This window comes from Lactuca saligna, chromosome 6 (genome assembly GCF_052625555.1).
Source record: "Lactuca saligna cultivar CGN05327 chromosome 6, ASM5262555v1, whole genome shotgun sequence".
NCBI lineage: Eukaryota > Viridiplantae > Streptophyta > Magnoliopsida > Asterales > Asteraceae > Lactuca > Lactuca saligna.
Genome location: NC_136422.1, coordinates 145,573,268 through 145,598,321, shown reverse-complemented (window position 1 = coordinate 145,598,321; position 25,054 = coordinate 145,573,268). Strand labels below are relative to the sequence as shown.

At 36.0% G+C, this 25,054-nt stretch overlaps 2 protein-coding genes across 2 annotated transcripts; one reads left to right on the top strand and one right to left on the bottom strand.

The window, feature by feature from the left end:
* The first annotated feature begins 2,059 nt into the window (after positions 1–2,059).
* On the top strand, positions 2,060–3,556 carry LOC145001597 (protein cornichon homolog 4-like). The gene is made up of 4 exons (XM_078960958.1): positions 2,060–2,494; positions 2,761–2,942; positions 3,073–3,195; positions 3,307–3,556. Exons 1-4 carry the CDS (start codon positions 2,423–2,425, stop codon positions 3,341–3,343), a joined length of 414 nt encoding a protein of 137 aa, XP_078817084.1. The 5' UTR covers positions 2,060–2,422; the 3' UTR covers positions 3,344–3,556.
* Positions 3,557–20,549: 16,993 nt separating this feature from the next.
* LOC145001738 (ACT domain-containing protein ACR8-like) lies at positions 20,550–23,564 on the bottom strand. Its single transcript, XM_078961088.1, has 7 exons — positions 23,241–23,564; positions 22,778–22,823; positions 22,562–22,676; positions 22,316–22,383; positions 21,665–22,228; positions 21,419–21,523; positions 20,550–21,144 (listed from the first exon to the last, which is right to left on the bottom strand). The coding sequence occupies exons 1-7, from the start codon at positions 23,309–23,311 to the stop codon at positions 20,791–20,793; spliced, it is 1,323 nt and encodes a 440-aa protein (XP_078817214.1). The 5' UTR covers positions 23,312–23,564; the 3' UTR covers positions 20,550–20,790.
* Between the last annotated feature and the right edge of the window lie 1,490 nt (positions 23,565–25,054).

The window sequence follows — 25,054 nt, the reverse complement described above, 5'->3', positions numbered from 1 at the left end:
TGTGAATGAAATAAAATCTTTTTAATTTGGTTGAAATTTTTGGTCGTTACATATAGACTTGGATCTGGAATTTGGATGTTGGAATGCAAGTATTAAGCACTTAAGGAAAAGGTGTTTAATGGGCGTGTACGTTGGGCATATGCAAGAGTACGCTGCGCGTACGTTCCCGTGTCTATGATCACACATTGTTGCCTAGTGCACAGGGCGTACGCCTGGTCTTCAGCCTCTTTGTTTTGGGAATTCTTTGGACTTGGAAACCCTTTAGGCTTTAGGCATTAGCAGGATTTTGGGCCTTGTAAATTTTAGGTTATAGTTGGACCTTAGGTTATGGGTTGGGTCATTATTGGGCCTTGGGCCACTATAGGGTTATCGGGCCAAGCTAGTTGGGCCCAATAAGGGAAAATCTAGAAGATTCTTTTACACTAGAGGCTGAGGGTGTTGGGTCCGGGACCCCGGTTATGAATTTTGACCTACTTATTAATTAGGGTATTGTTTGATTATTAGTACGGGGATTTTCCAAATCAACAGTCCAAGCATTTATCTGATTTTCAGTAGTCTTAGGTGAGTCTTGTCACAATGTTTAGTGGGCCGAAGGCACCAATGTCGTCCCATGATTTGTTATGATAAGGATATTAGTTGTTTGTGTGACTCTTGCATGTGTAGTATGTGATATGTATACCGGGTGGGGTCCGATGTCAGGCGGGGCCTAATGAGAGTATTGCATATCATCTGTCTTAGTGATTCTTGTATGTGTTATGTATCTGTATGAAGGTCGGGTGGGGCCTGATGAATGTGATGAGGCGGGGCCCATCTCATGTTATTAACAGATCTATTCTGAGCGGGGTCTGATGGTTGTTAGGCATGGCTCATTGTATGCTGGATATGTATGGTATAAGGTATTTTGGGAAACTTAATAAGTTTTATACTTACGATTTTCAGTTTATGTTTCAGGTACTTTCGGATTGAAGGGGAAGGGCTCGGAATGATCACATCGCACACACCACGTTGTTCCACATTTTGTTGATTTGATGTACTTTGATGATTGTTGACATACTCTGATTTTCTTTTATGGTTTTATAAACACGTTTTGGATGACGATTTTATTATTATTAAAATGTGATTTTTGGTCTTAAATTTTGGGATGTTACAATTTGATTTATGAATGTATAGTTAAAATTTCATAATACATGGTAACGATGACAACAATAAAAATGATGATCGTGGGTCTTTTCTCACTGTTTTCAACAAATGGTTTGCATGCGCAAACTAAAATGATGGTCTTCGTTCTCTTTTGTGCTGAAAGAAATGGTAAATGACAACGACGAAAACAAAAAATGGGACCTATGGGACCTTTTGCCGTACCTTCACAGGTATTGTTTGGTGGACCTCATGATTATTTTGTTAGATCTCATTAAATGAAGCGTAACCAAGATAAGAGGTGAGTTCAAGTACCTGAATGCTTTAGGCTCTATAACATGCACTCTTCCATCTTCAGTTGGTCTATTTTTCCCGGCCATTGAGAAGGAATGACAATATTCAAAGGCGAAATGTCATGGGCAGATACGATTTGTGATCCATGGATCTCCAATTGGGAAATCGTATCCAAACTTTGTGGGTAGTGTGTATCTGTACTCACATACATCGAAACCGAAAGTACTCAAAACCGAAATAACAAAAATAAGAACTAAATACCAAATCGAAATATAAGGATGGTACATGTTTGGTTCAGAAAAGTAGGCTTAGTTTGAATCTAGAAGTAACAAAAGTACAGAAAATAAACCGAAAATACAAAAACCAAAATAACACAAAAATAAAAACAGAATACCGTACCAAAATATAATGTGCTATACGCCTATACCGATTCGGCTTGGTACCATAAGTATGTTTGCTCAACCTAACCCAAGATACAATCTTCTAGTATATATAGTTATATTTTAGTGAAATATTTTCTATGGTCAATGTGGTCAATATTGTAGTATTATACATTTATACTTCCAAACTTTATCCAGCTACTCCACAAAATCCCCTATACTTACTAAAATAAACCAAAACCACCCCACAAAAACAAAAATTATTTCTTCCCTTCATGGATTCGCTACCTTCGACAACACTAAAAATCAATCCTTGATCACTCGGCTTCATCGCTTCCATCTTTTTCTTATTCGATCTTCACAATCCTCGCGTATCTACCGGAAAACATCGCCGGCCGGAGAACACAACTTTCCCGAAACAATTCAATCATCCGGCGATTGTTTCTTCTTCTTTCCGGCTTCCCGGCAATCGGATTTTCGTGTATTCATCGCAAATTCTGCGGCCATTGCTTCCTGTTTCACTCATCTCTGTCCTTTCAGTACCTAATAAGCCAGTCACAATCAATCGTTTAATATAGAGCGAGAGGAAAACAAAATAGAGGAGGATTGAGATGTGGGATACGCTTGCATGGCTACTGTTCTTCTTCATCCTCATAGGTATCCTCGTTATTGTTGTTTATCAGGTTATTCTCAAAACCCTAGCTCGAATATTTGTTAATTCCGTGATATTCCTTTCATACATCTGGATCTTCCATATTCGATTCATAATGAACTTATAACATCTCGATTGGTGGTTTTATTGTAATGAATTATACTTCTTATCATTCGATTGTTCCAATAATCATATCCCAAGTGCGAAATTAGGGTTCATATGAAGTTTTATTGCTGAAATCGATTCTCAGAAACCTTCATGAAAAACTCTGATTGATTACTATCTTTCAAATTGCAGCTTATATGTTTTGCAGATTTAGAGTTCGATTACATTAATCCTTATGATTCTGCATCTCGGATAAACAATGTGATCATCCCAGAATTCATCACACAAGGCGTTTTATGCTTGCTGTATCTTGTAACTGGCCATTGGATGATGTTCATTCTTGCTGTGCCATATCTCTACTACAATATAAGATTGTAAGTCTTCCTTTATCACCATGAAAACTTCAACACGTTTCTATCTTGAATCCTTGATTACTTATTTTCCTTGAAAGAAAGCTTCACATGATTCTTCTATTTTGTTGTTAAAGAAAGATTACTTATGCAGATATGCTCGAAGACAACATCTGGTTGATGTCACAGAGATTTTTAACCAACTTAATGGGGAAAAGAAGCAACGACTTTTTAAACTTGGTCATCTTGTTTTTCTATTATTTATAACTTTATTTTGGTAAGTATAATGCAAGTACTATTTCTATTTTATTTTTTGGTCATTTTTGTGGGACCTTTTTTAAATATTGGAAAAATGGTGTTTTGTTAATTTTTTCAATGTTGATTGTAGGATGATATATAATGCATTAGAAGATGATAATGTGTAAGTGCAAAGAGATGAATCAAGGTTGAAGATTGGATTTTGTGTTGCATAGAATTCGATAAAAGTTATTTATTTGTAAAATTATATTTTGGTTTGTTTTATTTTTTGGTGAGTTGTGCTTTTTATGAGTTATCATGTAATTTGTTTTTGTTTTTTTTTTTTGGGCGAGTTATATGCTTCCATGAGTTGGTATTTATTTAGATTTCTTTTTTCAAGAGGTGCAAAAGGTACATTTTCATTTAATATGTCTTGTGTTGTGTGATACAACATGTGGAAAAAGAGTTTCTTTTTGTTTGCCTTGACAATAGTAAAATACTAGTTGAAGTAGATAAAAACCAATAAACATATTGAAATGAACCCTTAAGGATATCCAATCTTTTTAGTCTTCTAGACCTAAATAGATCTAGTTAGTTTGTAATACTAATTAAGAAAAATCGAACCAAAAATAAGGATTATTACAATGTTACAACATGCAAAGCAAAAAAGTAAAAATCCCAAGCAAAAAAAGGGGTTGTTATATTATTACATATGGCAAAACTTATATAACAAATTCAACATTTAATCTCACATAAAAAAACTAAGGAGATTACATTTTTACATGTCAAATTCAAAAATAAAAAAAGTATACATAAATAGACAACAAACGTGTCATCTAAATCTATTCATATGGTCCCTTTCCATTTCTTCCCTCCATCTTTGTCTTCCTTTTTCAATAAATTCTTGACTTCTTTTTTCAAGATCATCATCAATTCCAAGATCATCATCGACTCCTTCATCTAAAATTTCTTCATCGTCGCTTACATGTTTTTGAACTAGTTCGGGTTCACTATCGCATTCACGATCATCGATTTCATCGGGTGCAGTATTGATATCATCATGATCATAAACACTGTCACAACTACTACCAACTTCTATTCCTGCTTCATTGTCCTCGTATGCAAATGAGTTTACCACTAATCTTAATAATATATCATCTCCAGAAGATTTTGAGCATCTACTAATAACAACGCTTAAAGCAGTATTGAAAGTAAAGAAAATCATAAAACGGCTTCCAACAAGACCAAAAATCACGAGAAAAGAAAGACAAGTGATCAAACATAGAATAAGTAATGGAAGTGTATACACCCATGCATTCTTCATTCCTCTTGGTTAAGTTGACATGATTAAGGATTGATTAATGGTGTGTGTATATATAAGGTGCTTGGGTAGCTTGGCCCACAAGGTGATATGGTACTTTCCATGGAAATTGATTTTACTTGTGATTCTGGAACATTATTCTTAATTAACTAATATTTATGTAAATACTAAGAAATTTCATGAATATTATTTTAATGACTTCCTTAGATGTTTTGTTTGTCTTTATATGTCTTATATTATATCATGAACATGGCCCAACCGTTCATTAACAAAGCCTATGTTATAAAGACTTGTCAAAGTTGCTTTAATAAACATCTTTATTTGACCATAAATTATTAAATATTAAAAACAAAGTATTTAAATGTTTGAAATTTAATCAATAACAAGCAAAACACTTAAATTAAAAAAATAGAAAAATGGCATCATTTATATGAATTATTAAAAATTCTCATAAAAACTAGATATTTATAGAACTATATTAGAACTTGGTATTTAAACTACAAATTAAAAACAAACTGAATACTTCGATTTAAAAATTATCAAAGTTAAAAACAAAATGCATCATTTATTTTACTATTAAAGTTAAAAATAACTCACTTCAATATTTGTAAAAAAAAAAAAAAAAAAAAAAAAAAAAAAAAAAAAAAAAAAAAAAACAAACAAACAAGGTTACAAAGATAAAAAAAATTACGAAAAATTATAATTAATTAACAAAATCAAGTCAAACCAATAATTAATATAAAAGTATTATAATAATATAACAACGAGTAAACAAAAAAAACAATTCCATGATAAAACAATTAAAAGTCATCTTGTACTTGTAGAGATTCCAATTTATAACTTCCGAGCATATACGATATACCTTCGTATGTGCGTAGTGTGATAGCCGCCTTTTCTATGTTGACAATGAACTTTTAACATAATTTCAAGAACTTTGTAGAAACTTAAACCGAAAGCGATTACATTTTTTACAAAATCGAGTGCATGAAAAGATAATATAAATTTTATCTTAAGATTTGCATTTTGTTGTTCGGAAAAAAAATTGCATTTATAATCTGAAGGTGTAAGTTTTTATATTATATATAAATTAATACAAAAAGATCGTTATTTATTATAAATGGTTAAAGTCAGAGAGAAAGAGAGAAGGAAAATTGAATATACTCTTAAGGGTATATAAGCTTAGGTACCTAAACTCATTATAATACGTCATTTTATTTAATATATTCATTATAATGTTCTTAAACTTCAACCCTTGATTTGATTTACTTTCAAAATTTTCGAAATTTCATTATTATCTTCTTTTACATTACATCTTTTTGCCGAACACCTACTAGGCTATATATATTATAGTTGAAAATAAAAATTATGTAAGAGGAATATAAATGTGAAATTGATAAAAATCTTGAAAGTAAATCAAGTTAAAAGTTGAATTATAAGAACATTGGACAACTACAATGTATATATATAATATAAAACGATGTAGTATAGTGAATTTGAGTACCTAAGTTATATACCCCTAAGGGTATATTCACTTATATATATATATATATATATATATATATATATATATATATATATATATATATATATATATATATATATATATATATATATATATATATATATATATATATATATATGTAACGACCCGATTTTCACAACCAATTTTTTTTTTGTTTAAAAACGTTACTTTAGATAATATTAATAACTAAAACATCGTTTGATCAATCATAATATAAACTGAACCATGTCTGAAAACCACAACATACAACCAATCAGAATATCAGAGTATCAATCCCAGAAAAGCTCGTAAATGCGGAAATCGGAGAGTGTGTGTGTGACGTGCTGCTACCGCGCCGGCTCCTTTCCCCTAGCTGAGGAGGTACCTGAAACCAAAACTGAAACTGTAAGCGCAAAGCTTAGTGAGTTCCCCCATAATACCCCATACCATGCATACATATAACAAACAATGTTCAGCTAGGAGTTACGGGCCTTGCCCACACTCGGGAAGATACGGGCTCTGCCCACACTTTGCTAGCCGGGAGATACGGGCCTCGCCCACACTTGTGAAGATACGGGCCCTGCCCACACTTCGCTATCGGGGAGATACGGGCCTAGCCCACACTCCAACCTCGGAGAGATACGGGCCCTGCCCACACTCAACCGCCAACCCATAACATACAAGTATCACGCAGACAACAAGTATAAGCAACTCTATCATATTAACACATATTTCATACTTGACTAAACCCAGAGGTACGGGCTCGGCCCACACTCTAGTACTAACATCTCGTCTACACGGGTCGGCCTTGGTGCCTTAGACCCGTTCCTACTGGAAAGGAAACTCACCTCGAAATAGCTGCTGGTCTGTGTGGGAATTGATCACCTACTACTGCTGCTGCTGCTCCGGAAACTCCCCAGCTGTAATTCCCACAATATACTTAATCATACACTGCTAACTGTCCTTTGGGTAAAAAGACCATTTTACCCCTGGTCTAGCCCTAAGTCAAATTAGAGTCAACATTTAGTTGACTCGACTCGCCGAGTGGCTCTCCAACTCACCGAGTCCCTATCCAGACAATTGTCCTGGGTCCCTGATTCTACTCGTCGAGTTAGGCTATGACTCGACGAGTTCATCTCCTAAACTGACATTCAACCCCTTCATCCTACTCGCCGAGTTGTATGAACAACTCGTCGAGTTCATCTTCATCCGAAGAACACTTATGCTAAGACTCACCGAGTCGTATGAACAACTCGCCGAGTCTGTTCTTGATCTATGAAGATTGCCTTGGACTCGCCGAGTCAGGGCATTGACTCGCCGAGTCCTAACATGGGTGAGTTCAGCTCCCAACTCACCGAGTTACCCCCTGTGACTCACGGCTCAAACTCGATACATCATAAAGGGACCAATTTGGTGACTCGCGACCTGACTCGCCGAGTCACATATACGACTCGCCGAGTCGCCGCCATGCATCCACCAAATACACCGATTTGCTCGATTCCAGTCCATGCCATTCATAGATCTGAACTTCTAGGACACAAATCACACGTAAAGTTTCTAACTTTACGTGTGGATATTCACCAATATGGATTTTAGGGCTCAAAATGCCTTAAAAGGGTAGATCTAGGGCTAACAAGCAACATGGGGCCATAAAGCTAACAGATCTGAGCTCCTGGAGCTCAATCTTGCCTAGATCCAGAGGCCAAACATCTTATTACGACATATAATGCACATACAAGCTTGGGGATTTGACCAAGAAAGACCCAAATGAAGTTTTAAGCATAGAATCATGGGGAAAACGGGTTATACCTCAAGGGAACTGCTGGAAGAACACAATAGTTGCCTGGATGGCTTCCCTTCTTCTGGATCTACTTCTTTCCTCCTTCAAAACCTTCAAAAACACCCACAAAAGTCTCAAACTCTCAAGGGACGGCTTAGAACGAGGGATACAGGGCTCTAAGGGTGAATGGGGGCTGGCTTGGGGCAGTTAAGTCGTTTAAATAGGGTGCAAACCCCTGAAACTTAGGGTTTCATCCAACAGCGGCGACTCGCCGAGTCCAGGATATGGACTCGCCGAGTCGCCAACTTAAAACGTGACCTGGGTCGCATCTCTACTCGGCGAGTCGGACCTATGACTCGCCGAGTCCAAGGCTAAAATAGGCAATATTCGAATAAGATTTACATACCAGAAACCAGGTGCTACAAATCTGCCCCACTTATTTTAGACTTCGTCCTCGAAGTCTGCTGCTCGATCCTGAAACAGCTCGGGGTAATGCTCCATCATCTCGTCCATCGGCTCCCAAGTCCATTCCGAACCCTTGCGGTGCTGCCATTGCATCTTCACTAACTCCACTCTCTTGTTCCTCAAATCCTTCAACTTCCTGTTGAGGATTGCGACTGGGCGCTCAATGTAATTCAGGCTGTCATCAACCTGAATATCCTCCAAAGGCACTACTGCTGAATCATCCACTAAGCACTTCCGCAATTGAGAAACATGGAAAGTGCTGTGGATCTGGCTAAGCTCGGCTGGCAGATCCAACCTGTACACCACCTTGCCCACCCGGGCTATGACCCTGAACGGTCCGATGAATCGCGGGCCCAACTTGCCCCGCTTCCTGAATCGAATGACGCCTTTCCAAGGCGACACCTTCAGGAGAACCCTATCCCCGACTTGGAACTCCAAATCGGATCGACGCTTGTCAGCATAACTTTTCTGCCGACTCTAAGCAGTTTGAAGCCTGCTCCGGACCTGCCGGACCCTCTCGGTCGTCTTGAGCACCACTTCGGTGCTCCCCATGACCCTTTGGCCAACTTCACCCCAGCATATCGGGGTCCTACACCTCCGTCCGTACAGCATCTCGAAGGGAGGGCAGTCGATACTCGCATGATAGCTGTTGTTATAGGAGAACTCGACCAGGGGAAGATAGGTATCCCAGCTACCACCGAAGTCTAGCACTCACGCCCGCAGCATATCCTCCAGAGTCTGGATGGTCCGCTCGCTCTGGCCATCCGTCTGTGGGTGAAAGGCGGTGCTAAAATGCAGACGAGTGCCCAACTCGTCATGGAACTTCTTCCAAAATCTGGAAGTAAAACGCACATCCCTGTCCGAGATCACCGATACTGGCACCCCATGCCGTGCCACAATCTCCCTGATATAGATGTCGGCCAATTTCTCGGCCGATATGCTCTCCTGAATCGGAATAAAGTGAGCACTCTTGGTCAATCTATCCACGATGACCCAAATCGAATCCACTCCACGTGCGGTCCTGAGAAGCTTCGTGATAAAATCCATCGTGATATCTTCCCATTTCCACAGTGGAATATCCAACGGTTGCATCCTACCATGCGGTCTCTGATGTTCGGCTTTGACCTTCCTGCAGGTCAAACACCGCTCGACGTACCATGCGACATCCCGCTTCATGCAGGGCCACCAGTAATCCAGACGAAGATCCCTATACATCTTCGTCGCCCCGGGATGAATAGAGAATCGGGACTTGTGCGCCTCCTCCAACAAAATCTGGCGCACGCCTCCGTGATACGGCACCCACACCCTACGGTGTAGTGTCAATAGTCCTCGACTTTCATAATCAAAGGAGGAAACCTGACCCACCACGCGCTCGCTCAAACAAACGCAGCACGCAATCTCGAAATATCATCGATGCTCGTACCGATCGATCGTCAGCGATCTCCACTTCCAAAGGGCAATCTAACTCGCCCGATGACTTATGAAACTTCTTGCTAAGTGCAAGGGAAACGAATGATCGGGATGCACCTGAATCAAATAACACTTGAACTGGGAGGCCGTTCACATGGAACGATCCTAATGCATACATATACATATAGAGCACATATCAATAACATAACATCATGAAAAAATAAGATAGAGGAAAGAATCATACCCGTCACCACATCGGGTGCGGCGCGTGCCTCCTCGGCAGTCAACTGAAATGCCCGGCTCCTCACCACTGGAGTCTCTGCCTTGCCCTGCCGACCATCCGTGATCCGCAGGGTCGCTGGAGCTGGCGCCTTCACTGGCGCTGCAACTGTCAACTGGGGGAAATTGGCCTTCTTGTGGCCCCTCTGGTTGCAGTGAAAACACAGCAACTCTGATGTCTAAATAGCTGAAACTGGAGTAGTACAATCCCTGCTAAAGTGCCCTGTCTTGCCGCACTTGTAGCAACCTCCTGATCCCATCCTACATGCCCCCACGTGCGTCCTGCCGCATTTCCCGCAGCGGCTCGATCCTGACTGGCCTTTCGGCCTACCATCTGATCCCTTGGGCTTCTTCCCCGAAGCCCCTCCTGCCTGACCCTCCTCTAGTTTCCGTTTCCGGATGTGCTCCAAATCTATCTCCCTCTCCCTAACCCTGGCAATCATGGAGTCCAGGGTAGGGCAAGCCGAAAAGCTAACATGCTCCCAAATGTCAGCTCGTAGCATATCATGGTAACGAGTCCTCCTCATGTCCTCGTCACCAGCATACTGGGGCACCAATAAAGCCCTCTCTCGGAACTTGGCGGTGATCTCCACCATAGTCTCCGTCGTCTGCCTCATGTCTAGAAACTCCATGGCCAGCTGCTGAAGCTCGACAGCCGGCGCAAACTCTGCCCTGAACCTGGTCACAAAGTCCGACCAGGTCATTGCCTCGATAGCTGAGGCTCTCAACGAGTCACCCACTGACTCCCACCAATCCCGAGCTCGGTCCCGTAAACACCCCGCTGTGTATCTCACCTTCGACCCCTCGGGGCAGAAGCTAGTCAACTGGGCAGACTCGATATCTGCAATCCATCGTCTGGCGACAATGGGGTCTTTCACCCCATGGAAATCCGGCGCACCACTGCCCCTGAAGTCCTTGAAGGACAGTGTGCGAGATCCTGACTGGCTAGAGGCCATATCGCTCCTGAATGCCCGTAGGCGATCCTCCATCAACTCCATGATCCCTTCTTTGATCGACCCAAAGAGAATGGGGGTCGACTCAAGGATGCCCCTGGTGATCTCTGACGCGATGAACTCACGTAGCCTCTCATCAATCGGTTCGGAGCCTAATCTCGAACCTGACCCCTCTCCAGAACCGCCATCTGCCGGCCTCGATCGAACTACCACCATTCTACAATACATCACAACAATCATTAGTGATACTGCTACTTCCTGAGGGATCACAACTACTTACAGGTTCCCTGGTCTTATCTTGTCCTTCCTTGGTTCGGGTACGGATCCTCTGCTTTCAGTAGTACGGGCCCATACTACCTTCCACATCTATCCGTACCTTCTCCAAGGAATGCCTCGACTCCACCAGATCCCTTTCACTACTGCTGATCACAGCTATACTCATCCTAGGCTTGCCCTAGGGAGATCTCTAATTCTACTCTAACCAGTCCTCAGCTGCTGCAGGCCTCATTGTAATGCCAATTGGCCATTACCCGACTACCATCACATGTGAAGAGGCTCAGATAATCCTTCGATTACCCGACTCGTCCCTACAACGGTTGGACTCAAACAAGAGCTGCGTAGTAGGATCAAATTCGGCACTCTAAGATTATTCAATCCTGATTACATGTGACGTGACACATTCGCCTAATGGCTAACTCCCATTATTCAGAGTCCCATGAAGCACGAAGCAAGCAACATTCAGACAAGGGTAACAATCTCAATTAACTCTATCCACTTTCAGGAACTGAGCTAGCATATAGTGCTAAGCTCATACTACCAGGCATAACCTAATCAGGCTATCCTACTAACTGTCTACTCAATAACTAGCATGCAATTTCTCATACAACTGAAACACAAATAGTAGGCACATAAGGCATCACTCCTAGATCCTTAGTCCTATTCTAGCATGCGGTTCTACGAAAGCTGATAAACATAACATAAACTTGTATGGGTACTATGGGAAATACTTACTTGAGCTCGGTCGGTCGCGCACATCACACACTTCGTTCTTTCTCAAAACTCTTTTCTAAATTTTAGAAAACATTTCCTTTTAGAAAATCTTTCAATCCCTCGATTTGAGTTCAGACACTCCCGAAGACGTGTCCGAATCCCTCAAACCAGGGCTCTGATACCAACTTGTAACGACCCGATTTTCACAACCAAAATTTTTTTTTTGTTTAAAAACATTACTTTAGATAATATTAATAACTAAAACATCGTTTGATCAATCATAATATAAACTGAACCATGTCTGAAAACCACAACATACAACCAATCAGAATATCAGAGTATCAATCCCAGAAAAGCTCGTAAATGCGGAAATCGGAGAGTGTGTGAGTGTGACGTGCAGCTACCGCGCCGGCTCCTTTCCCCTAGCTGAGGAGGTACCTGAAACCAAAACTGAAACTGTAAGCGCAAAGCTTAGTGAGTTCCCCCATAATACCCCATACCATGCATACATATAACAAACAATGTTCAGCTAGGAGTTACGGGCCTTGCCCACACTCGGGAAGATACGGGCTCTGCCCACACTTTGCTAGCCGGGAGATACGGGCCTCGCCCACACTTGTGAAGATACGGGCCCTGCCCACACTTCGCTATCGGGGAGATACGGGCCTAGCCCACACTCCAACCTCGGAGAGATACGGGCCCTGCCCACACTCAACCGCCAACCCATAACATACAAGTATCACGCAGACAACAAGTATAAGCAACTCTATCATATTAACACATATTTCATACTTGACTAAACCCAGAGGTATGGGCTCGGCCCACACTCTAGTACTAACATCTCGTCTACACGGGTCGGCCTTGGTGCCTTAGACCCGTTCCTACTGGAAAGGAAACTCACCTCGAAATAGCTGCTGGTCTGTGTGGGAATTGATCACCTACTACTGCTGCTGCTGCTCCGGAAACTCCCCAGCTGTAATTCCCACAATATACTTAATCATACACTACTAACTGTCATTTGGGTAAAAAGACCATTTTACCCCTGGTCTAGCCCTAAGTCAAATCAGAGTCAACATTTAGTTGACCCGACTCGCCGAGTGGCTCTCCAACTCACCGAGTCCCTGTCCAGACAATTGTCCTGGGTCCCTGATTCTACTCGTCGAGTTAGGCTATGACTCGACGAGTTCATCTCCTAAACTGACATTCAACCCCTTCATCCTACTCGCCGAGTTGTATGAACAACTCGTCGAGTTCATCTTCATCCGAAGAACACTTATGCTAAGACTCACCGAGTCGTATGAACAACTCGCCGAGTCTGTTCTTGATCTATGAAGATTGCCTTGGACTCGCCGAGTCAGGGCATTGACTCGCCGAGTCCTAACATGGGTGAGTTCAGCTCCCAACTCACCGAGTCACCCCCTGTGACTCACGGCTCAAACTCGATACATCATAAAGGGACCAATTCGGTGACTCGCGACCTGACTCGCCGAGTCACATATACGACTCGCCGAGTCGCCGCCATGCATCCACCAAATACACCGATTTGCTCGATTCCAGTCCATGCCATTCATAGATCTGAACTTCTAGGACACAAATCACACGTAAAGTTTCTAACTTTACGTGTGGATATTCACTAATATGGATTTTAGGGCTTAAAATGCCTTAAAAGGGTAGATCTAGGGCTAACAAGCAACATGGGGCCATAAAGCTAACAGATCTGAGCTCCTGGAGCTCAATCTTGCTTAGATCCAGAGGCCAAACATCTTATTACGACATATAATGCACATACAAGCTTGGGGATTTGACCAAGAAAGACCCAAATGAAGTTTTAAGCATAGAATCATGGGGAAAACGGGTTATACCTCAAGGGAACTACTGGAAGAACACAATAGTTGCCTGGATGGCTTCCCTTCTTCTGGATCTACTTCTTTCCTCCTTCAAAACCTTCAAAAACACCCACAAAAGTCTCAAACTCTCAAGGGACGGCTTAGAACGAGGGATACAGGGCTCTAAGGGTGAATGGGGGCTGGCTTGGGGCAGTTAAGTCGTTTAAATAGGGTGCAAACCCCTGAAACTTAGGGTTTCATCCAACAGCGGCGACTCGCCGAGTCCAGGATATGGACTCGCCGAGTCGCCAACTTAAAACGTGACCTGGGTCGCGTCTCTACTCGGCGAGTCGGACCTATGATTCGCCGAGTCCAAGGCTAAAATAAGCAATATTCGAATAAGATTTACATACCAGAAACCAGGTGCTACAATATATATATATATATATATATATATATATATATATAGATATATATATATATATATATATATATATATATATATATATATATATATATATATATATATATATATAGGGTTAGGTTCATTTGAGACCACTTATATTTTGTGAGACCGTGAGACATATTTTTTAATTTTTTTATTTTATTTTTTTATTTTTTTTAATTTTTTTTAGTTAATTTATGTTCCGAAAATAATATTTAAAAAAATAATTTTTGGATTTTTCCATTTATTTTTCATTTTAAAATTATTTTTTAGAATATTTCAGTGTAATATTCTATTAGAATATTTCACGTATTTTTCAAAAAAAACGGGATTTTTTTTATTTTTTTTAGTTAATTCAAGTTCCGAAAATAATATTTAAAAAAAGAATTTTTGGATTTTTCCATTTATTTTGCATTTTAAAATTATTTTTAGATTTGGTCTCACGGTCTCATAAAATTAGAATGGTCTCAAATGAACTTGAACATATATATATATATATATATATATATATATATATATATATATATATATATATATATATATATATATATATATATATATATATATATATATATATATATATATATATATATATATATATATATATATATATAGGTTTATTTGAGATAATATTAATTTTATGAGATTGTGAGACGCAATCTGAAAATAATTTTCAAATACAAAATAAAAGAAAAAATCCAAAATTCTTTTTTTAATTATTATTTCGGTCATTTTCTTTACCTAAAAAAATTAATAAAAAAAAAATCCCGGTTTTTTTTGAAAAATACGCGGTATAATTACATTTTTTTAATAAATCTAATTTGCCATGTAAAATGAAAAGTCAGCTTAGCAACCTATAAATCAAGTAAAATGATATAATTAACATGTTACCAACAAATTTAAGGATCTAGAATAGTAAAATGATATAATTAACATGTTACCAACAAATTTAAGATCTCGAATAATTAAAAGTAAAATAAATAAATGATTTAAACATCAATGACTTTTAAAGAAAAATAGAAAAAGTTTATAGGGTTAAAATGATATTAATCCTTCTTAAAATTCGAAGTATGAAAAAGCAAAAACTAACAGAAATTGAAATGAAAACCTGAAAATGTAGATAGCTTAATGAAGTTGATTTTAAACCAAAATTATGTCGTTTTAAGTAGTTATATGTCTAATATTAATTACATATGTCACATATTCATTTTTGTCAATTCTTAATGTTTTTATAACTTGAAGTTTGTTATTTTATGTTTTGACCACTAAAGGTTTACAATATGAGGTAATCTAAATTAATTTAGGACATTTTAGTTTCCTTAATGATATAAATCAAAAGATGAACTTTTCTTAATTTTAAATTACCCTGTATCGTTCTTCTAATAGGTATAATTGAAGGTTTTTGTTGGAAAGTATATTGTATACTAGTTTAGTAGTTTAACATGCCATGTTATAAATAAGTTTATAACCAACAAAACATATTATTAAAATGTTTTTTTAACATTTTTGCTATTGTTTTATAACACCATGAACTCATTAGAAAAACTTGTGTGGTTATTATATACTGTTTTTCCAATGGTCGAATTTAATAAATCAAAAAACTAGTAAATTGTTACAAAATTTTAAGAAATCAAAATTTATACAATGATCTGTAAACAAACAGAAAAGTTAATTACGTTTATAAATAATATTCTCGTTTTTGCTATGGATTATACTGACAAACAAACTGATCCGAACACATTTACGCACTAGGCCACGTTTTCTTTTGTTTAGTCAAAGAGTAGCTAGTTGCATTCTATTAGAAACACAATTTTGCATGTTTCCTTAATTCTAATTAGCAATTTCATCTTTAAATTGTATGTTGCACGTTGAAGTAATTAAGCAAAAAAATTATTCCGGTGTTGTTTGTTTTATCTGTTATTTTCAAGAAGATTCACCATCTCAAATTTGATGTTATCACAAACCATTGTAGAGCTTGTTTTCTTTGCTTTACAAATTGAAACGTATATGCATTACGAAAGAACCAGACGATTTTGTGAACCACAACATTGAAGCTATTCTCTTTTGGCAATATGAACTTTGACATAATTACACACAAAAGAATCGAAGTTAGACTTCCTAATCAAAGTTAAACAGCTTACAATTACTTTGTAAGTTGTTTATATTTGCTAAAAACTAGTTTCCATAGTTTTTTTTAATTATATAACGTTGTTTAAACTAGATTGATGTAATAGTTTATTATAAAGTTTTGATTGCTACTTCTTAATTCCTCTCTTATTTATACAACATAATGTTGATTATCTTGGTAGAAATCTGTATTATGTTTGGATAATTGGATATTTAATTTACGTCAAAATATACGTTTCACCAAGTCAACATTATACCTTTAACTATCGTTGATAATTTACTTTTGGACTCTTCAAAACTCGATTTGGATTCCATTTTTAAAGACCCAAAAGCAAAAATTAGGCAACTTTGGAAGCTAAAAATTAAAATAGCATTGTTAGGCTTCAATGTAATCCACGACTCCACCTTAAAAATGTGGGCTTAAATTGACGCCCCAACGTAGACATTTGACAATTCACATGGGCTCTGATTCATGTTTTCAACTTTCGAGTTGATACTTTTATTTATGTTTAAAAACATAATGATTTGATTTTTAAATTTTTATCTAATATTGAAGAAAAAGAATTATAAAAAGTTTCTATAAAACTCAAAAATATTTTCTAGTTCGGTGAATCAAAATCATAAATGGAAATATATTTTATACCGTTCCAAAAATATAATAATAATAAATAAAAAGGACCAAATTTTAGGGTTATTGTTCGAAATCGAATCGAATATCCCCCAAAATTTGATTGGATTTAAACAGTTTTTTGTCATAAAGGCTTGAACCCCTGTAGAAAGAAAATCTAGTTTTTTTAGTTGGCGCATACTCCGGTTTTCCCTAAAAAAATGTGGTTATATCTTAACCAAACCAAATAAAGAAAACCATTTTTTTTTCATGTTTGTGCTCTTTTTTATCCAAAATTGGTTTTCATAAATCAGGTTTATTGTTACTGTTCATGAAAAAAAAATAGTTAACATCATATTTTGGATTATTTATTTAAAATGCTTATTTGTTTATTTCGGAATGAAACGGGTAAAAATCTATTTTAGCTGTTTGAATTGTAAAAACAAAAAAAATGTTATTCCCGTGAGGTACCACTAATAAGTATTTTTTGATAAAGTTGTTTTTTTTAAACAATAAACATACATACCCTCTAATCATACTTCTAAATCAATATATTTGTTCATCACAAGACTTGAATCATCAACTTCATACATTTTCAACCTCTAAAGAATTATACATTTTCAACCGGAATGATTTTGTTAATAAGTATTTTTTGATGATTTTTTTGTTCTAACTTATTAGAAAGTCTGTATTAATATTGAAAGTTAAATTATTTTTTACCCTTTTATTTTAAATATAATAGTATGTAAGATTGCATTTTATATATATAAACAAAATTTATCAAACAGTAAAAATCAACTTATCAATTTATTACGTTTTGCTACTGAATAATGTTTTTTTTCTTTTTAAAACTTCATTTTCACACTGGATTAAAACTGGTATAAAATAAAATGTTATTTTGTGTATTTAAATCATTTTTGAAATGAAAAAAAAGCTTGTAAAAGCATAATTTATATACCTAGTGCAATAATTGGAGGGGCTAAGAACAAAAACCGAAAACAACAAACCTAAATTAATAAATTACAAGGAAAGTCGATCAATGGAGGTAGTGATGGACTCTTCTATCTCACTACCACCACTATCAAACCAAACAAAAACAAAACACACTCAAAATTACAATAGAATACAAACAAGATTTTTATTTTATTTATTTATTTAACTTTTCTGCTTGATAATTTATACAAGCTAGTTAGAGTAAACTACAAATTCACATATTGGATTATATGTCAGCTTGTTGGTTTATTATATTTTGTTTTTTATGGCTTTAAAGTAGCTAATTTTTATGTTTATATTAGCTAAAAAATTTGGTAATGGATATATGTCAACTTATTGGTTTTTCTGAGGATATGGGCTTAAAGTAGCCAATTTTTAATTTTAAAGTTATTGAAACTAATACGAAACCGTTAAAGTAATGAAATATTTTTGTCTTAGTTGCAATCTTAACTTTCAATCGGTTCTTATCTTCGTATTTGTTGATATTTGAATCAAATTTTATAAACTTAAAAATACTTAACAAATATGATTGTTCTATAAAATTCTCATTTTATGAATGTGGTTGGATGTGTTATCTTATTTTTAATAATCAAAATCAGAAAATCAGTAATCTTAAAATACATTGAATGGCATATTCTTCTTTGTATTTGTATGGTATGTTCACAAAATATATCCCTCTCAACTAAACACTTGATTTTGTAATTTCTTTGTGATAGGAAATTGATTCTTTAGTGTATGTGATCATTTATTCACCATACTTCTGGTTTGCGACATCCATCATTTTCCTCTCTCTCTCTCTCTCTCTCTCTCTCTCTCTCTCTCTCTCTCTCTCTCTCTCTCTCTCTCTCTCTCTCTCTCTCTCTCTCTCTCTCTCTCTCTCTCTCTCTCTCTCTCTCTCTCTCTCTCTCTCTCTCTCATGGAAATTGGTTACTGCTCATTATCTCACATTCCTTTTACTTTTTAAGATTTAAATGTATATAAATAAAGTATAATATTATATTTTATTTTAAAAAAACTAAAAACCATAAATTTTGATATATTTTTTATAATATATACGATTTAATAACAACTTAAAAATTTTAAAAAAAGAAGAAAACATGCGGTAATGATTTCTTATGTGGGGTAAACATTACACCTCTCCACACTTATTGGTTTAATGTTCACCGCAGAACCACGGTGCTATATCTCCAAACCGTAACATGTGGTGGTGGTGTTTATATAGTCTAAAATCCTTACCACAAAAAGCAAATCTTTTTTTTTAACTTTGAACAATTTAACATCAGCAATGAGATTTTCATCATTTTTTTTCTTTTATTAACCATTCGAAGTTGATAGTTATTTTTCTCTTCTAAAATATTACCTAAAACACATTAAGCATATTAATAACATAACAAAGAGCGTTAAAAAGTAAGATTTGTTTAAAAGATGTTAAATTCACATAAATATTTGTTTTAGATATTGTGTTTTTTTTTGTTCAATTAAGTGAATATATATATATATATATATATATATATATATATATATATATATATATATATATATATATATATATATATATATATATATATATATTGTAAATTTAACCAATCGACCCGTTTGCTTTCAGTGTCATTTTCTTACTTGCTAACTACGCAAAAAAACTAATGTGACTTCCACATATGATTATAATCGGCAAACATTTATGTTAAATTGAATCCATACATAGATTTATACTCATTTTCTCTCTTTTTTTTTTTTTTCTTCTTTTTTCTCTTAAAGTATCATGATTTTCTGAAATACCTTCCCGAGGTCGTTCGAATGGTTCATCATCCCAAAATAGTACAAGCAATGTAAGGAATGTTGTCCACAATAACTTCTTTTAAAGGAAACATTTATCGCATTACTTACACCTTTATGGGTGATAAACCACTTGAATAGTCTTGGAAAGCCATGATTTTGTGAAATATATTTTTTGATTTGTAAACATTTTGTCACCGAGTTTTTTTCGTTCATATTTATCACTTCAACTTGTTAAACTGTATATATACAATTATTATGACCGGTTACTCTAGGTTATCCGATAAAAATAACTTAATATGGTAATATATTTTTCATTTGTACACATTCAGTTTTAATATTTTTTACACATTTAGTCCTTAATATATTAAGGATAAATGTATACAAAAGTATTAAGGACTAAATGTGTATAAAATGATAAATATATTACCTTATTAAGTCATTTTTATAGGCTAACCCGGAGCCGGTCATAATGATTCAATGTGTACAGTTTAACAAATTGAAGGGGTAAATGTGGATGAAAAAAAAAAACTTAATGATCAAATATCCACAAATCAAAAAATCTATTACCCTTTTAAGTAATAATAATAATAATAATATGAGTACAAATCTATATAAGTCTTCAATTTAACATAGTCAACTAACTAGAATCATATATGAAAGCCACATCATTCTTATTTATTTATTTTTTTCTATTCGGTAAAATGAAACATGAAATACTTGATTAAATCGTTAAATTAAATTTGCAACAAAATTATAAATTTAATAACTTAATTATAAAGGAAAACATAATATCAAAATCGAAATTTTATGTAAACTTATAGTCTTTTACGTAATTTGCTCAATTTATAAAAAATATTAGATAGTCTAGTTTTTTACACAAACTTTATAAAAATATCAATTCACTACACCTCTTAAGTATAATCCAAAGCCAATATTATCATACTTAAATTTTCATAACAAACACCTATCCTTACAAGTTACAACACCCTTGCAATCCATCTATTTAGAAACTGAGCTACCTTTGGAAATCAATACATCATCCTATTTACATGTCATATAGACAAACACCCCATTTCATATGCTAACTACAACACACTTTTAACACCTTTCTATGTACAAATAATAATCAAAACAAACAAACCACACTCTTTCAAAAATTTCAAGAATATGATTTAATCAACCCGAAATTATAAAGATTCCTTCTTAATAAACTCCCAAGTGACACCAAAACTGCCCCACCAAGACTAGTATTTTGTTCTTGAATTTCTATTTTTTGATAGGATGGTTCTTTTACTCTTAGATTAACCATCCCAATCCGTTGTCGGACCGAGTCGATTACTTCTGAGTCGACTCGGTTCCCGATTGCGTCTGTTACGTAAAACATGTTTAAAGCAGTTCCCATTGTCGTTGATATTTCCGCTCGAATTATATTTAACGCGTTTTCTCTAAATATTCGCATTACTTCCGCTAATAATCCCGGTTTATCTGCTTTTCGTAGCTCAAGCCTTACACCCTGAAATATCATACGCCAGTTTCAATCACGAACAAACAAAACAAAACAAAACAGTATTTATACTTTGTTTGACATTCAGTGGACTAATATTTATGCTAATGGAACAAAAGTTATAGTATTTTGTCCTACCCAAAAAGGTGGTTGATAGGACAAAAGTTGTCTGTCCTACCTAAAAAGGTGGGAGGTGTGTTCGTTACTTGTGAAAAGACGTGAATATCCTTATTATCTTATCATTGAAAAATATAGTCCAATCTTGTTTGATGCAGAATGGTACCTCAGATGCTCTTCTTTCGATGGCGGCTGACAAGCATAAAATAACGCGTTCCTTTTCGGCTTCCGAACTAATTGGGGTTCCATCCATGTGTTTTATGAAAAATTCCTAAAATATAATTTGAGAAAATTTTAAACAAAAGAAATATCGAATCGATTTTTTTTTTTTTTTACTTTTTTCAAAAATCATTTATCCAGACAACACTTTATCAAACATATCAAACAGATAAAAAAAAGTATAAATAAGTACCAAATGAGCTCCTTTTTCAGTAGTGTTGATTGTAGCATGAAATACAACATATTTCATATCCGTCAAAGTGCAAACAACATCAAACAAAAGCTTGGGTCGATCTTTCGATTGAATATTCAAAACCGAATAACCCTTATCCAAACAACTTTGAACCGAAACCAAAGGCGAATTCTCCATTTTCAAATCCGATTTTCTCACATAATCACGATCTGCAAACATCATTTGATGAAGTCTTCTCTCCGTGTGTGTAATCACCATTGAAACCGAAGTTTTCGCACTTCTAATATCATTATCACCTTTAAGAACATTGCTTAATCGACCCTTAATTGTATCTATTTTGTTTGAATCCTCAATTTGGTACCCTGAATCAGTGTCCTTTAGGTAAATAAGAGATGCGATTCTTCCATTGTGGGTCCACACTTTTGATTCCACCACATCACATTTAAGATCGGATAAAACTGCAAAAACTTCTGATAGAAGACCAACTCTGTCTGTTCCTGTTAACTCTAGTACAGTCATTCCATCAATGGGTTTTGATCTTGTGTTGTGAATCGTTTCAAGAGACTGTTACATGTTAAAAAGTTAGCAAGTTAAAATGTCAAAAATGCCCTTTTACTTAAGATCTTTAAGATATAATTATATTAACTTTACCTGTTCGATGCAATTGATGATGTTGTCGTCTGTTAATTTGTTTCCATCCAAATCAGTCACATGGAAGACTACAGAAAGTAAGATTCAAGATCTTGAATCAGTGGAAAGTTAAAAAATCATTGATTTGTAGACATAATTATGATGGGGTTAATAAAAAGGCATAATTTGTAAAACTTTAAGCAAAAAGGAAGGAATCTATGAAGAGGAAGAAGAAGAAGAAAGTTAAAGTTAAGTTAGTTAACTTACCATCCATGTTCCACCTTCCATCTGAAGAAACGTAACCTTTTTTAATAGAAAGGTTGAGATCTGTGAGAACTTGAACTGCTTCAAGCAAGATTTCATCTTTCCTTGCGCTATCGATCTGAAATTTGGAGATGTTTTTGGATTGATTTCAGTTTAAATTTGGAATTCAAAACATGTTTTAATGGGTGGATGAGTTGGTCGATTTATGATGAAGATTACCATGACGCGAGTTGCGTTTAGACAGCTAGCATTGTCGGTTAATACCCTGCGATTGAGGGAAAGAGAAGTAAGCAAAAAGTCATATTCTCGACAGGAATCGGAAATTAGGCAGAAAAACAGGAAAAAGAAGTCGTAGACAAGTCAAAATTGGATTGTTGAACGAAGATTAGACCTAATTTAGCGAAGAAATTAGTCAAAAAAGTTAAGAAATTCCAAATTATTTCATCTCAAATTAGTAACAAATTTTCTAATCAATCAGTGCAGAGAACTGCAAGTGATTACGAAATGAAATGAAAATCAACGTTTACAGAACTTAAACCTTATTGGTGATTAGAAACATATAATTCAATCAAAATTAAAAACAACTGCGATGATCAACATACAGGTAAATAAAAAAAAAAAAACTGTGATCACCGTTGAAGTTACGTCCAAAACCCTAAATAAACCAGAAACAGAAACTAACCTTGGAGTGTTCATTCGAACGAGAAGCTTTTCATACTCATCTAAACACTGTCTCCGATCCATCTGCATCATTTTCTCTTTCTTATTCTTTTTTTCTTCTTCGTCGTCTGATATATACAAAATATAACAGAGGAAGTTCTTATAACAACTCCTGATTTGAACTATTATTAGTAGTATAGACGATTTCAACGAACAAATATGGCCCAAAATAGAAGGATTTCTTCACTAAACAGACTATATCGCCATGAAAGATGGAGTTCTCTTTCGGTATCTCTCTCTCTCTCTCTAAATACAAAAGCACTGAAGCACGCTTTTCGGTATATTGCCGCCTACTACTATATTTATTTGTGGAAAAAATGAAGTTTGTGGAAATATTTAAAAAATAAAAAAACATTAAGCCCAAACGGTGTGGAAAATGACTCATTTTTTGCTACTGTTATTTTATTTCTTGTCAATGGAGGATGGTAATGGTTTGTCATACAAATTTTTAATTGAATTTACACAAACAAAACTAAAATTTCTTTTAATTGAAATAAGAAATGCATAACATAAACTAAAAACTTAGTGCTAAAATTAAAAGCTTAAAAAGCATACTAAATTATTAACTAATAATTTACAGGAGGTCTTTGTGCAAAATTGGTCTTCCAAATCATCTCTAAGTTCCACATTATGACCAATATGATTAGCCTTCCAAATAGGATATGTCAAATCGCAACGAAAATCATGATGGATTTCAGTATTATGCACACCACTCTTTTTTCCATGTTTATTCGCCAGAATCTTTAGTGGTTGTATCTCTGACACAATTTCGTTTTCGTCATACACGCATATCACATGTCTTTCATCTCGTAGAATTATATTGTGTAATATGATACATGTGTACATGTACCCTGCAAGTTAGGTGCCCGTGTCCATTTTAGTTGTTTCAGACAGAGATGTCCAATTCACTTCCAGGTTTTGGAAGAGGTTTTATGACGAGTTAGGTACTCGTCTCTATTTCAGCATAGTTTTTCATCCGCAAACCGATGTTCAGAGTAAGCGGATTATTCAGACCCTTGAGGATATGTTGTGAGCATGTATACTGGATTTCGGTAGGAGTTGGGATACGTATCTTCCGTTAGCGAAATTTTCGTATAATAACAGTTATCACGCAAGTATCGATCGACCTCCTTTTGAGATGCTCTATGGGAGGAAGTGCAGAACCTTGATCAGCTTGGAAACGGAGATGCAGAAGGGTTCAACTGGAATATGGTTCTTTGAAGTTTGGTTGATGCATGCCGGGAAGGTTGTTCTGCGGAAGTTGCTCACTCCGGGGGTTAATCGTTCCATAGTTAAGGGTGATGATACCTAGTAGGAACAGTTGAGTTGTATTATGGTTTCACCACCAACAGGTAGTATTTAGTGTCCCAAGTGGGGGAGAGTTGGAAATTCTTAGATGGAGCATCAGATATTGAAGGTTTTGTTAGCTGTCAGGGCTCGACAACACTCTCATCATGGGTATACAGGTTATTTAGCGTATATGGTAGATACGTGGGTCAGGGAACAGACCACGGATTACCGAGAAGGTGGACGAACGCCATGAGGCCTATGATTAGGCTGGGATTAGAGTCCACGAAATGGATCAGGAGTTTGAAACCCCAAGTGGGTGAGAACAGTCTACATGGGAAGGATCACCAGAAGGGGTGGTCTAGGGAGATGCTCAACATTTTAGAGCGGTCCGGATATACTGAAGGCCGAGGGAGCGTACCAGTCAGGCTGAAGGCTCGGAGAATGGTCCAGTCAGGCTGAAGGCCCAGAAAGGCGGTCCAGACATGT

What these genes read in the sequence shown, in the direction of transcription:
- LOC145001597 (XM_078960958.1), top strand. Translation starts at nt 2,423, where the DNA reads ATGTGGGATACGCTTGCATGGCTACTGTTCTTCTTCATCCTCATAGGT. An exon ending in TCGTTATTGTTGTTTATCAG is followed by an intron (nt 2,495 to 2,760) that starts GTTATTCTCAAA and finishes TTCAAATTGCAG; the next exon opens with CTTATATGTTTTGCAGATTT. An exon ending in TTATTTATAACTTTATTTTG is followed by an intron (nt 3,196 to 3,306) that starts GTAAGTATAATG and finishes TGTTGATTGTAG; the next exon opens with GATGATATATAATGCATTAG.
- LOC145001738 (XM_078961088.1), bottom strand. Translation starts at nt 23,311, where the DNA reads ATGATGCAGATGGATCGGAGACAGTGTTTAGATGAGTATGAAAAGCTT. An exon ending in TCATCAATTGCATCGAACAG is followed by an intron (nt 22,229 to 22,315) that starts GTAAAGTTAATA and finishes AACATGTAACAG; the next exon opens with TCTCTTGAAACGATTCACAA. An exon ending in TCGAAAGAAGAGCATCTGAG is followed by an intron (nt 21,145 to 21,418) that starts GTACCATTCTGC and finishes ATGATATTTCAG; the next exon opens with GGTGTAAGGCTTGAGCTACG.